Genomic DNA, 15,111 nt, shown 5'->3' on the forward strand with positions numbered 1-15,111 from the left:
CATTACCTTACAACTCCGCTTTTCAAGCCATATACATAATTATAAAAAATGTTATACAATTTATTTTGCAAATTTTAGAAGTATTAGGTACTGTATATTTTTCCTTTTTTGAGCGCATAGATGTATGAAAATTTTACGGGTCCTCAGTTCATTAAATTCACAGCCACTGAATAATTAGTACTAAATAAAGAAGATTGTACCTATTTTAAATTTTAAATTTGTAGAACGATTGGATTTCCATATTGTTGTCGCGTCAACGTATCAGCCATTCGTTTGAAATCCACAGCGAGTTGGTTTGCATTTGGAGAGAATCGATATACTCGAAAACTCAATCCGACGGGAACAATATTTTTTTTAGTTTTTTAAAACGTCTATGATGATTGTAAAAATTGGCGAACGACCGAAAATGTATCGTCAATGTCTATAGTACCTCCGCTGCGCAACACTTACCGGTCACACAGGCGTTTGGGGAGGGAAAAAACGTGGCCTCTCGATGTAATGTTTGCGTACATAGTTAACGCGCCGTTTATCCGGATATTACGACGACGACGACGCTGCAGCCAGCCGTACGCGATAGTATGGCGCAGGCAGTAGTGTACGCTAAACGTGTCGATTTATTTGTTTATTAAATTTGTTGTCGCGATCGCCGACGTAGTGCTTTTATGGAATTCGCGCTCACGCCAGCTGTGCACACTCGAAAGCTGCAGCCTGGTTGTCATAGGGCCGAATAAAAACAATAAGACAAGTGGTAACGGCACTCGTATTATATTAATATACTACGTGACAATGTGACAATATAACAACAACGTTGAATATATTATAATACGAACTATTATTGAAAACCGCTGATAACGGATTCTGTCGTAGAAATTAAATAATTTCACTCGATTTATAGTAGGTATTATCTATATACGTAAAGTTATTATTACACCACCAATATAGGTACTATACCTACTATAAGTTTTTAAGCAAAAGAAAAAAAATATATAATACATGCTTAGTGCTTAATAAATAAAAGTGTACCTTTATTATAACAATGGACAATTTACGTGAGACAGCGGGAGAAATTCCGGTTACTTTTTTTAAACGTTAACTTAATATTCGTTAATTATGACTGTCGTTGTTTTAAATTTTATGTATTTTACCCACTATTGCATAATTATATTTAAAAATTGAGTTAACAACATAACATTTTCACATTAACTATACACGTGAGTAGGTTGATAGTAAAATAATAACTTGTAATTTAAACTAATAAATTAAATATTTTAAATAATAATATTTTGGCGAGTAAAATAAGATTCTTCTTTTGTTATTTTAATATTTCACAAACATTGCTATGCGTTACAAAGTTTTAGTTCCAATGAAAACCGTAATGAATATAGTTCCACAATTTAATGATATTTCAAATTCATTTTTTTGTTAATGTGATCCTAGTTGATAGTTCCAACTATTACCTCATGCTAACACTTCAATAAAATATTTTCAATTTTTTTATTGAAATATGAATAGTATCACCTAAATGTAAAAACTCTTTAAATGACATCGATATTTAGATGTAGATGCTTAAGCATAAAATACAATATTTTTTAGAAGTTTGATAACGTACATTTTAAGATAAATAAACCATAACAAAAATTAATTTAACTTCAAGTCCTTGCAATATTTTAAAAATTATATAATGACAAAATTAGTTTAAAACTGTAATCATTGAAGGTCTCATATTTTGGCATTTCCCAATTCCCAATATAAGGTAAACAAATATTTAACTCGGAGGTCTCATAGAGACTTAGTAATATTTGTTTTACGAAGATTATCTCTAATAGTTATTTATCTTTTCATTAACCTCATTACTTCACATAAATTTCAAGTACAATAATTTATTTATTTTTTACTGTACGATTCTTATAATTGATAATTGATTACGTCACCATAGTTCAAAATCGCTCATTTTATTACTGACATACTAACTTGATAACAATACTACAGAATGATGTGGTGTTGATCGTAAAATAATAACATTTATTGAAATAACTGTTTAATGAAACATGGTTAGGTTAATTAACTATTTTACAAATATTAAAAAATCTTCCAACAAAATACAGATAATTTTATTGTTTGTAATTGTAAGTATAGATTATAGGTAATTCCTTAATAATTAAATCAATGAGTGCAATACAGTGAGTAGTGAGAGATAATATCTATTACTACTCATCTGTATACGACGAAAAATTATTGATTGGTGTACCTTGCTTAATATGTAAATATTAATATATTATTATAAATATAAGAATACACAAATAATATCTCTAAATTCTATTCCTACCTACTTGTTATTCTTTTAATAATCGTGAAATTCACGAAATACCTAACTAATTGCCAATAAAATAATAATAATTAAAATAAATTATTTATATGCGTTCATATTACTTACATTTTTGTAATAAACATTTTAATATTATTTTAACAAAAAAATTAAAAAACTAGAACTAATAATTATAGGGTATGTATTTAAATGTAATATTTTTTTAATTTAAAAGTTTATAGAAAATTGACACCATAATATCTATTTTCTATGATTGTTTTATATTTTCTTATGAACATTTCCATTTGAATTGTTCCTATAATAAAATACAATTCAAATTAACATACATTTGAATAATAGTTGAATTATTTTATTGTAATATATTCAATAAAATTCAAAAATATAAAATATGAAGAAGAACTACTTTAAAAATAATGATTGACATTAATTTATTTTGAATTTATACTTTATAATTTTAATTTTATCGTTCTAAATACTAGGTAGGTAGGTATAAAATATAAATACCTAATAACAATCTTAGACCAGATTAACAGATTTTTTTTTTTTAATTTTGTATATACCAACACTATTTTTTAGGAGCCGTTAAGTATATTACAATAATTTAACAGCAGTCTTATTTTCCATGACTATTCACCACACTTAATAAACTCAATAGCATAGTGAGTGTTTGCAATATAATTTATTTGTTGAAACGAATTCAAACGATAACTTCAGTATATTATACGCACGAAGACCACTAAAATGTATATTATGCATTCTGATCATACTAGACAACATCAGCATAATGAATAGCAAATATAATACTTCTATTTTAACTCATTCAGTGCCGTATGGTCTAACTGTATAAATAACTTGTAGTTTATTTAAGCCATAAAAACGTATAGCCGTATAGGTGCTGCTATATCATATACTTAATAAATATAAAAATAATTCATATATTTCTTAATCTACTCAAACTAAGTTACACAACATAATTTATGATTTTGTATTCCGAGAAAGCTATTTTATTAAGTTAGTAATGATTATTTAATTTTTTTTTTTTATTCAAATTGTCTGTGGTGCCTTCAAATACCAACAAATTTCATTTAGATAATATTTATTACACTATGTGCATTTAACTTCACATATAGAAAGTATATTTTTCAAACTTTACGTTAGTTTTCGAAAAATGGTAAAAATAAAACTGCGAAGACGTTGAAAAATATTGACCAACACTGATTTATAGTAAATATTTTTCATGAATATTTAATGACTTTTGAATGCAAAAAACTATCGGTGCTTATAATATATTATATTTAATGATTTCTGTCTCATCAGTCTACTCACTAATCCTACTGTATCACAATTTTTTTTAGATTTTAACGTTGAACTTAAATAAAAACATTAACAATAGATATAATAAAACATATTATACTCGTAATGTGTATGTTTTAATTAAAATATGTCCATCGACCATCATTACTTTCACTGAGTATTAGTACTTCTAAGAATCTTATAATAGGTAAATTCGCATTATTGTTACAAAATGTGACTGCAATACAGATATGAACAATACAGACATGTCTATAGTGATTAAAGTATTTTATTAAGTATTTACCTACGTATATTTGTGTGCATTGGTTACATGATTTATTTGAATTATTTGACCTCTGCAATAATTGGTCCATTTAATAGAATAAAATACGTGCAAATAATATATAAGTAATTTATATACGTATAATACGTATATATTATAATAATGACCATTGTTATGTTTATAGGATGTACGCAGCTCTTACGAAAAAGATAATAAAGCTATTTTGGCTGACATTGAATCCTTGCGTCGGAAAGGAGATAAAGAAAAAATCGACGAAATAATTAACGGCGATCAAACGCAATGGAATGACACCGGAGTGGCCGTAAAACAAATGGTCGAACGTTATGAAAAGGCATGGAAAACGCTACACAGTTATCAACAGCTAAGAGATTCAACAAATGATTGTTTGAATGCTAAACTTTTGTCAATTGAAACTACCGAAGATGTATCTGCAGATAAGATAAAGTCAATTGATATACAACAAGCAAATCTGATCGAATTACGGAAAATGATAATGGACGTGGGCGAAACCATTGGACTAAATCCAGATGACGTACCACTAAACGAAATCGAAAAACTGAGTTTGAAACTAGAGAAAGTCCAAAAAGTTCTTACCACACTCGGAGATGTTGCGGTCAAAAAGAATAAAATGTCTAACGACATCGAAGATGCGAAACGATTTTTGCATGATATCGAAAAAGTATGTTTTTAATATTTAAATGAATTATAAAATATATTTGATGAAAATGTAATAGGTATATATACAAAAACAATGGGTATCTTTACTACTTATTGATTTGCCCTCTTTACTAATAATCCGATAAAAAGTTTTTAATGGTTCCTAGAAGTAAAAACAAAGGCATTCAATTTTCAACAAAAACAATTTCCAAAAACTTTAAGCACCTTTCTTGTGTTAGGTATTACAAAAGTTTAAACGTAATTACTATTATTCTCATCTTAAAAAAAAAAAGAATGTACTCAATATTTATGTAATATACCTGCTACAATAACATTTTACATTTAAATGTATATTTAATGTTTAAATAATAATATAACTAAGCGTAATTTATAAACGTATTAATTAACTTTTCAGAATTCATCAAAATCCATTAAGAACAATGAAGAAACCCTAAAAGAATTGAGAGTTAAACTGTTAGATTTGAACAAATCGAAAAAAGCGATGGATGAAACTTTTGACATAGATAACTTTGAGATACCTCTAAATGAAAAACGAACATACTCTATAATCGAAGTATTCCAGGTAAAATCGATTAAATGATACTTTTTAATAAAATGAACATGAAAATTAACTTTTTGTTCTAGCTCTGGCAGCAAATATTCAAAGAAACGTTCAATCAATATCGTAGATTGTCATGTACTTTACTTGAAAATGAAAACAATGTCGCTGTATTTGAACTTTGGCACGACTATTTAATGTATATACAAGAATTTTTTAAATCTCCTGTTCCGGGTGACTACCATTCACTAACAAGTCATGAACGACTTTGTCAAGTACATCAAGAAGTATTGGTTAGTCAGATGGATACTATACCCAATTGTATGAATAAGCCAGACATAATATCTGAGCCAGCAGCATTGGAACGATTTACTTCTTTGATGGATTTACATAATGAAACCATGACAAAACTCGAGAGCATTCATCAAGAAGTGTGGACCAAACTAGGCTACTGGAAAGATTACCGAACGAATGTTAAAAAGGTATATGAATGGCTATGGAAGGTTGAAAAAGTACATTCAAATTTAAATCTTAAATTTATCAACACCAGAAGGCTGCCACAACTGAAATCTCAAATAACTGTAAGTTTACAATATTTTAACTTAATATTGTCTCAATTTAAATACAAAAATTATAACTTGTTTAGAACAGTTTTTCGAAATTTTTTTTCATTATTTGATATGATTTTTTTCAGAATCTATTAAATAATTTGTCTGCGGAACGTTCTCAAATAAATGACTTGGAAACACTTCAAAATACCATCTTCGCGTTCTGTGATAAACTTACGGAAACAGGCTACAGAAAAGAACTGATAGCAATTAGCCAACGAGTCAACGAAATCCAGGCATCGTTAGAAGTTTGGAATGGATATCTAGAAAATATAGAAAAACTAACCACCTCTTTTGACGTACAAAGTTCGGAAATTGATCAAGTATTGCAAGATGTGCAAATTAAACTTGATACATTGAAACACGAATTTGGTTCTCACGAGGATATAGTGCCGTCTGATAAACTAAACGCCGAGTCCAATAAATTACAGGAATTGAATAACAACTTGAAACAATTAGATTCGCAACTCTCATTTACTACTGATATACGAGACAAGTTAAAAGATTCATTAGATCCGATAGAAATTCGATCATTTGGACAAAAACTTAGGTTTTTAATATATCACCAAAAGGATTTACAGTATCAATTGTTTTTGTACTCTTGTCAAATAGACAATTTGTTATATAAACCTCAAGAATTCACTCATAGGTAATTTATATTATATAATAATGTATTTACTTGCAGTTTATTATATTGATAATATTTTTTTGTCAATAGATACACTAGATTTAGGAACTGGGCTGTTGATACCGAAACTCAATTGAAAAATTTAACAAAATCTTTGAAATATCCACAATTCGCTATTGATGTGTTGAAACCAGAATTTGAATCTCAGATTAATTCGAAACAAAAAGAATTTAATTGGTTAAACGAAGCTGGTAGTCAACTAATTGAAGCAGAATCGCAACTAAATCCTCAACTAGTACATAATACTGAATCCAACTTAAAAGAAATCAATGAAAGCTGGAATAATTTAAATGGTTCATTGTACAAATATACTGTCGAATTACCTACAACAATTTTGGTAAGTTTAAATTATACATTTTTTTAATTATCTAATTCAATAAAATATTTATTTTTAGAATACAAATAAATTATTAGATAAAATCAACATCTTCAAAGTTTGGATCAGTGACTTTGAATCAAAAATAAACAGTGCGATCGTTTTTAGCGATCGTTCAGAATACAATTTAAAAGAAGAATTGAAATCTTTAGATGTAAGTATTATTTAAATTTTAAATTGTAATTGAACTTATTCCAAATTAAATTAAAAATTGTCTACTCAATTAAAATCAGTAGTATTTTCTGATGGTTCTTAAAATCTATGTATATAATATTATCAAACTATTCAATAAATTATAAATATTTTAATATTTATAAATATAATTTTTAAGGCATTAAATAATATGTATAAAGAAAAACAAAAAGAATATAACGAATTAATGGCTAATTGCAATGAACAGTTAAAAACCGATAAGAACACAATTGATTCTGATACCACTCAAGATTTGCAATGTCCGTCAAAGACATTACCTATCAGGTAAATACTGCAATAATTACAGTTAATTAGATTATTTTGTAACTACTTTAATTATTGGTGATATACCTATTCTCAGCTGGAAGAACCTAGAAAACAAAATTAGTGAAAAACGTGTTCGTTTATTAAATGCATGGGAAGAACTGCAAACCATACTTGGTTTAATTGATGTAGAAACCAAATGGCTGAGTCGGTTAAATATTGCTGTTGAAGAACATAAGAAAAAGAAATTCATAGAACATAAAAGTTTGTCTGGTTTAATCAGCAATTTTGAAGTGAGTAAATTACGAGCCTATAGGTTATTTACTAACAAAATACTATAAAATTATATTTATCATATTAGCAGGAACAACAAACCGCTAAAGACAAATTTTCTAAGTTAGAACTCGCTGTTTCTATATCTCGTGCGACATATAGTGCAAAGTTTATTGACGAAGAAATAGAAATAATTAGTAAAAATCGAAAATCTTTGTTGGAACAAATTGATATGATACTTATCCTCCTTAAAAAATCATTAACGTTGTGGAAAGATTTCATCAATGCACATGGAAGAGCTGTAGTAACCCTGACCCAAGTCGATACCAAACTAATTCAACTCGAGTTATTAGAAAAAGGTGATAATGCTGACGAAGGAAGTGCTCGTATTATGGAAAAAGACCTTGGAAATTTACAGGTACCCGCATATTCATAATAATAAATATAATTTTTTGTTGTAATAATAATTGAAACGATTATATTAAAATTATAAACATCAATACTCGGGTCTATGATGAGATTCCATTAAGTTAAAATTATTGTATTTTAGATATTAGAAATGGAGTTAAAAAAATACGGAGGACTTCTCGAGAAAGCAGATGCATTAGGTCTGCAATTGATGACTAATAGTACTCCTGGTGATATAAAAAATATCCAAGAAATGATTGACGAGTACCAACTTTTATGGAAGGATATCAACAATCGTATTGAAAAATTAAAGGTTGCGTGTGTTCAAGAAACTTCGTGTAGAAAAAAGGTAATAAAAATTTAATATATTTTAAAATATTTATTAATTTTCAATTAATTGACATTAAATAATTGTTTGTCTAACAGCGGTCAGTAAATGAAGAAGTTCAAGTAGAAACATTAAAGTTTGGCAAAGATTCACAAGTGCAAGTCGACACTCTTCCCACAGAATTGCTCAGAAAAGACTCTTTCCAATACGAATTACAAACGGCAATAGCGAACGCCAATACCAACCTAAACGAGTTAGAATTAGCTATACAAAAATCTGACAAGAACTTATCGAAAAACATTGCGACCTGTCAAATGTCCATGGACCTGATCAAACATCTCAGCGTCATATTAAAAACACAGTGTGGAGTGTCGGAGTCCGACATAACCATAGTCAGGTCTGAAGAGTTATTGGCCAAATACGAAGAGCTCCTTGTAAAGTTCCGATCACAACAGCAAGTCGGTCAACCAAAGTGAGTAATCTAAACAGTTTGATTTCTGTACTTTGCACAATTTATCATAAGAATCTTGGTAAACACCATATTTATCTATAGAACTAGCAGTTCGGCGATGTGTCCACTTTGCTCCGAACAAAACTGGTCACAGTTCGAGAACGACATGTGGCGCTTAGAACATTGGATACAGTCAACCGAAGCTAAGCTCAGTGTCCAACCGATGGTACCACCGTCGAAGATCGAACAATTGGAAGATGTCATACAGGAGCACAGGGTACGCGTATTATACAAGAAAATCGAAGAAACGTGGACAATAATTATTAACAATTCTACTATACATTTCGTTCATAGGAACTACTGTTGTATTTGGACAGTCACCGCAATATCGTGCAGTCATTAAACGTAATTGGACACCACCTGGCTGAGCACAGCAACGACGTGGAAAGAGCAGCTCAGATTAAAAACCGTTTATCTGCTACCAACTCCAGATGGGATCGTGTCTGTTTTGCATGCACTGAGTGGCAGACCAAACTGCAAACTGCACTTATGGAGGTATCGGTCGTAACTTTTTATTTTAATCTGATATGCTAATTATATGCCAAAATTATTCGATAAAAACGATAAAAACTGTATCTATATGTATACTATTAATTTAGTATTATTTCAAAAAATTATTCAAGTATTAGAGACGTTGAAACTTGACTTTGTCTCTACATGAATCGTTGACAATAATATCATACAACGAATATCCAACACGTTATAAACGTAGATACTTATGAGTAATAATTTAGTGCTACACAAAACCTGGAAATATTCGTGATCTTAATATCATTGAATTTAACATGCAGTCCGTTCATAAATTTTATTTCACGTTTATTCTAGAACGAAGAGTTTTACGGTGTAATTGACGAACTTGTCAATTGGTTAGACGAAACGGAACGAGCGATCAAGACGACTGAACCGGTAGACCTGGCCGAGGACACGGTTATCATAGTGGACAAATTCAACAAGTTTAAGGTATATTAATATACGTTGAAAATATTGAATTGAATTGAAAAGTCCTAATGTGGAAAACGGCGTCTCTTTTACCGGGTTCTATTGCTTATTTTTATTTTCTTGTCAGAACATGCACACAGAACTGGAGAGGTGCGAACCACGAGTGGTATCGTTGCTCGAGGCCGCCGATTGGTTACGCCAGGCCAACGAAAAAACTGGCATCACGACACACTCAGCCTCCACATCGGATCAGACCATCGTGGACTCTCACGCGAGACTGTCACACCTCAGGGCCCGGCTCACGGTGTTGATAAACATGACGTCCAGTTACGCGACGAAACTTGGCACCACTTTGGGTTATGACATGACGCCAGACAGCGTTTGCGTAAGACTTCACCAGGTACGATGCGCGACGATCAGGCCCGAGCAAAATATTAAACTTTGCGCATGGCATAATAATTATTATTGTAATACATATTATTATACTACCTATACAGAGTACTAATAAAGGCAAAACTATGCATTGTGCGCGGGGGTAATATAGTTTGAGAGAGAGAGAAGGTATTGATTCCGCCCCAATTTTCTTTGCAATTTTTTCACATATCCTCCTCGTACTATTTTCTGCAGCAATCTGCTTTATAGTATTAACATTTAAATGATTTAAGAATAACACATTTGTATAATGTTATGATATACCTCTTCACCACGGCGGTATTTGGGTGTTTGGCTTAAAATTTCTTTAGCCGTCTCATAGTTTGTTCATTACATACCGTTGTGCTTATAATGATATTCTCGTTTTAGACGAGCGCAGTTCAAAAACGTGTGTAATTATATTTATTTTAGTTTTTCGGTCTCGAAGGGTAGTGATGTATACATAACAACATAACCCGACCAGAGCTCTACGATGCAGCAGTCTGTAATATTGTAACTTTTGTTCCCGGTTCACTATCGCGGTACTTTTTATTCGTTTACGATCTCTGCAATTATTAATTATATATGTTATGTAAACTAACTATACCATTATACAGGAATATTTGACTAATTTAAAACAAACATAAGTTATTTGAAAAAAAAAATTATTATTTACATGCATTTCGATGGAACTACGTTTTACACGCGTTCGCTTATATTATTATATTATTATTATTGCTTATTATGTTTGTAATACATACGCCGGACCACCAATAGATTATAATTTTATTACCTATATTATGTATTGATATTTTTCATAGGAAGTGATCTACATATTTTACTGTTGTACGTATATATATATATATATATTATATATATATATATATATATTATATATAAATTATATAGGTATTATACAGTATTTTTATGTAGACCGTAAAGTTGATTTTTTCGTTATATTTTACTATTATTTTTTAAGTATTTTTATATATTTATGTATATTATATATATTTTATTTTTGAAACACATACGACATATACTGTTTTGATTAGTCTGCACTGTTTTTTTTTTTATAATTTGTTGTTCCCGTTTTAAAGGTGGACGATACCAGCACTGCTATGAATCGACCAAACGAAGAAGAACCGACCACAAAGTAAATATCTCTGCACATTATTATTAGTATTTATTTATTATTTATTGATGACACTATTTCATTATTTTTGGCTTATCTTTAGTGTATTTTTTGATGAAAAATAATAATATTAAATACAATACAATAATTAAACTAATTATAAAACTAATATAAATAATGAGTACCTCACCGACTCAAATATGTATTCTTAAATATACTTTTAATTTAGTATGCATGGATACGAATAGAAGGAAAAGTAGTTAAACAATACGTTCAAATACTAAATATAATTCTTAAATTTTTAAAACAACATTTTTTTCTTAATCATTTCTAGTATATTTGTTTAATAGTTAATTGCATTATTACCTTAATGGATCGAATTTAATAATTAAGTGATATGTACAAGATCCATTTGGATGTTGTATCTTGTATACCAAAATTATTGAACAATGAATAGGTATTTTAAAATGTTTATCAATTTTTCACACGTGTTAACTCGGAAGATAGGTACTATGCACTAAGAGAGATACATCTGTAACATGTATAGATGCATGTATATTATGTATCATAGGCTAGACACTTTATTTTTGTGGGGTTGAAAACGTTCTGAATTTAGAATTTGGATGCAATCCAATTTTCTTAATTTAAACTATTTCCATGTTAGTTTCATTTTAGATCAGAATCACTTCAATTCTGTGATTTCTTTCAAATATAGACAATACAGCATTTACATTGTTATTTTTCTGAAAATTAAGTTGTACAATAATTAATAAGAGTATATCTTTCAATCAGTATTCAGTTGCATTAATTAATGAATATCAAATAAAAATAATATAAAACAAAAAACATTTTAAAAAATCACACAGATTTAGTTGTGCATGTGGTGATGACTTTTTTAACCTAGGTATACTTAGTATACATTTATAATACATATATATGTTTTATTTATATTTGCACTTCATAATTTAATCTAGAAAAACTACTGATGCCAATACACAGGTCGGTGTCTATTATAAAGGATTATCGTTGACTAGTATTTAAATTATGATAAGGTTGACCAAAAACCGTGGTCCAGGACCAATTTGGTGTGTTGACAATGGATAAATTAGTTTGGATGGATTTAAAACAAAAATTTTAATAAACCTGATTGGATGACGATTAAAATTAAAATATTCTCCAGTTTCATTTTGCGTGAACTAGATTGGTCAGCGTTTATGAAAATTCGTTAACAGCCAACAATGTAAACTGTTTCCTAATTATTGTATGAAATATCGTATATTATAAGTATAAGTGTTAAATAACAATAATATCTAGTGCCAGATTTAGACTTTTTTACCCAATGCAAAATTTAAAATCACGACCTAAAAAAGTAGGTAGGCGTACACCAACATAGATACACTGTCTTACCTATTAGATCTTTTGAATTTTGACCATGTTTTATTCTATATATTTTGTAATAATGAAATCAATTATTCAAATGTCTTAGACTATTTTGATTTATTGACATTCTTAGTAAAACTCGGTAAAATTTCGATCAACAGAACTTGTTACAGATAAATTTTAGTTATATTTGATAGGAATTAAGATATTGTTTTAAAAATTAGGCAATTGTTCTTTAAACGGTCTTAATTTAGTCGAAAAATTCGGTTAAAAATTATTTTTGTTCAATAATATGTGAGATCATAGAAGATATTTTCTTTATGTTCATCATTCCTGTTTCGTTAATATTAAGATTATCGTAGAAAATCACTTGAGACAAATGTCCCCCCCTACCCATGAATCTGGCGCTGATTAAAAGTCCTATATTATATTATACCTATAATGTTATCATGTATTCATGTGGACGACTTGATGATTGTTTTTCGTACTCTATAAACGACAGTTGCAAAAAGCGTCGTTATGACCTACCGTAACAATTACATAATATAGTTGAATATTATGATTATAATACGTTACGGGTCACGCGGTTTTTCCACAGTGTTGGCGGAGATGAGACGGTGCTGAGACGCGGTTACAGATTCTTCGGACGGGTGATGCGGGCGTCCTTGCCTTTCCAGGTGTTGATGCTGCTGGTCCTGGGCGCAGCCTCTTTGGTGCCAATCGTCGACGAAGAGTTCAGTTGCATGGAGTCCAACAGCATCGCCTGGAGCCTTTACCCGTTGCTCCGCTACCCCGGTGGACCACCACCTGTGTAGAACGACCCCGATGACCACCCCAACAAAAACTCGACAGCCAACTGCCACACAATAATACATGCCCCTCCCCCCTTACCACCACAATCACCCAAATCGATCAATCCTATATTGTTGTCATCATTTTTTTATTATTTTCATTCGTCTTCTTTTTACTATTATTATTGTTATATTTTACTATTATCATTAAACGCACGGATCCAGTTGAAGTCGTTTTTTGCATTATGCTATAAATCATAATTTTATTTTCCGATGTAATATTTGATATTTATGTTGTAATATTGTTCGGGGTATGTACCTCGTTACAGCCGTCTGCGTCTCTGTGTACGACGACGGCGATAAACACCTAACCTTTCCCTTTAGATTATTAATGTATTTTAGACGCACGATAAATATTGTCATGTATAACGAACGCTTTAAACATTTCCCAAGTTCATCCATCCAGTGCAGTTCTTTGGGAACCCTATTTAGTTTCTAAAGTGTATCTGCTTCGGTGGATAGTGATTTTTTTTGCAATTTTTTATTTTTTTGGTAATTTAAAGTGGTGCTTTTGCCAATAATATAATTATATAGTAATATTGACGGTAATTTATTTATTAGATTTTTACACTAATTATCAAGATATATGACGTTAAATCAAAATGAAATTAAGATGATATTATAACAATACGAGACTGTCCAAGTGCAGGGTACGAAAAAAAAATAGTCATTAATTTATTAACGAATGCCTAGTTGAAAACATATACCTATATATATTTTCTGTGTTCATTTTTGAAAAAATATAAATGGAAATCGATTATGAACACATGTGATTTCTACGTTTTAATTTAAAATTACTGTCAATTTATTATTGATTGCAATAAATATTTTATTTCATTTTTTTCGTTTTAAAGTAATAAGCATAATAATTATGTAAAATGCCAATTGCGTCCATAAAAAATACAATCATTAATACCTAATTATTATTGATACAAATGGTTAAAGCGTTGTTGTTCATAAGGTTTACTAAATTATTTAAGCCTATTATCTAGCAATTATATCAACTTAAGTTACGTGCATAATATTAACCCTACTAACTCTCATATTATTCTTGTTTATAAAAATATAAAATATTTTAACTTATGTTTAATTTTAAAATTATTATAGATGTTGTTCTTTATTTTAGCATAATATAAATGAATATATTTGATATTTTATTACATAATATATTATAATATATTATAATATATTATAATATGAATATATGTTTATGATAAAAGTTGTATTTGTGTGTTGATATAAAATGTGTTATTAGTGTTATTACATTTAATGATATATTATGAATTTATGACAAATAAAAAATACAGTTTTTAAAATAAAATTGTTGCTTAAACAACACAGTTTATATATATTATAAATTTATCATTTTTCTAATCTTTATTCAAGTTCAAAGAAGTGATAAATATTATGTTTATTAACCTCGATCGTTTATTATGTCTAAGTTTATTGTGTAGATAAATTTCTGATCAGTAACATACCTGTGAAAGTTAGATTAGAAGTAACAGAATTTTAACAGAATCATTCTAAACCGTTTATTAAATATGCTAATACAATTTGCCTTAATTAAAAATGATTATCAAACATCGAAAAATAATTTCTTACAGTACTTAA

General features: G+C 29.2%; 1 protein-coding gene across 1 annotated transcript in view; it reads left to right on the top strand.

Annotated features, from left to right (window-relative positions):
• The window catches only part of LOC107168302 (uncharacterized), a 60,204-nt gene extending 45,383 nt beyond the window's left edge, over nucleotides 1-14,821 (top strand). Inside the window, exons 15-31 of the mRNA XM_089225836.1 lie at nucleotides 4,087-4,602; nucleotides 4,996-5,163; nucleotides 5,226-5,720; nucleotides 5,834-6,396; nucleotides 6,466-6,772; nucleotides 6,831-6,965; nucleotides 7,143-7,288; nucleotides 7,365-7,560; nucleotides 7,629-7,958; nucleotides 8,091-8,297; nucleotides 8,375-8,748; nucleotides 8,830-9,004; nucleotides 9,082-9,282; nucleotides 9,613-9,747; nucleotides 9,854-10,126; nucleotides 11,235-11,290; nucleotides 13,248-14,821. Coding sequence (XP_089081962.1) covers nucleotides 4,087-4,602; nucleotides 4,996-5,163; nucleotides 5,226-5,720; nucleotides 5,834-6,396; nucleotides 6,466-6,772; nucleotides 6,831-6,965; nucleotides 7,143-7,288; nucleotides 7,365-7,560; nucleotides 7,629-7,958; nucleotides 8,091-8,297; nucleotides 8,375-8,748; nucleotides 8,830-9,004; nucleotides 9,082-9,282; nucleotides 9,613-9,747; nucleotides 9,854-10,126; nucleotides 11,235-11,290; nucleotides 13,248-13,464 — 4,494 coding nt within the window. The 3' untranslated portion in view covers nucleotides 13,465-14,821. The remainder of the gene's footprint in view (nucleotides 1-4,086; nucleotides 4,603-4,995; nucleotides 5,164-5,225; nucleotides 5,721-5,833; nucleotides 6,397-6,465; nucleotides 6,773-6,830; nucleotides 6,966-7,142; nucleotides 7,289-7,364; nucleotides 7,561-7,628; nucleotides 7,959-8,090; nucleotides 8,298-8,374; nucleotides 8,749-8,829; nucleotides 9,005-9,081; nucleotides 9,283-9,612; nucleotides 9,748-9,853; nucleotides 10,127-11,234; nucleotides 11,291-13,247) is intronic.
• The last annotated feature ends 290 nt before the right edge of the window (nucleotides 14,822-15,111 follow it).

This window comes from Diuraphis noxia, unplaced genomic scaffold, assembly GCF_037042655.1.
Source record: "Diuraphis noxia isolate RWA-SAM2 unplaced genomic scaffold, SU_Dnox_SAM2 contig0004, whole genome shotgun sequence".
In the NCBI taxonomy this organism is placed as follows: domain Eukaryota; kingdom Metazoa; phylum Arthropoda; class Insecta; order Hemiptera; family Aphididae; genus Diuraphis; species Diuraphis noxia.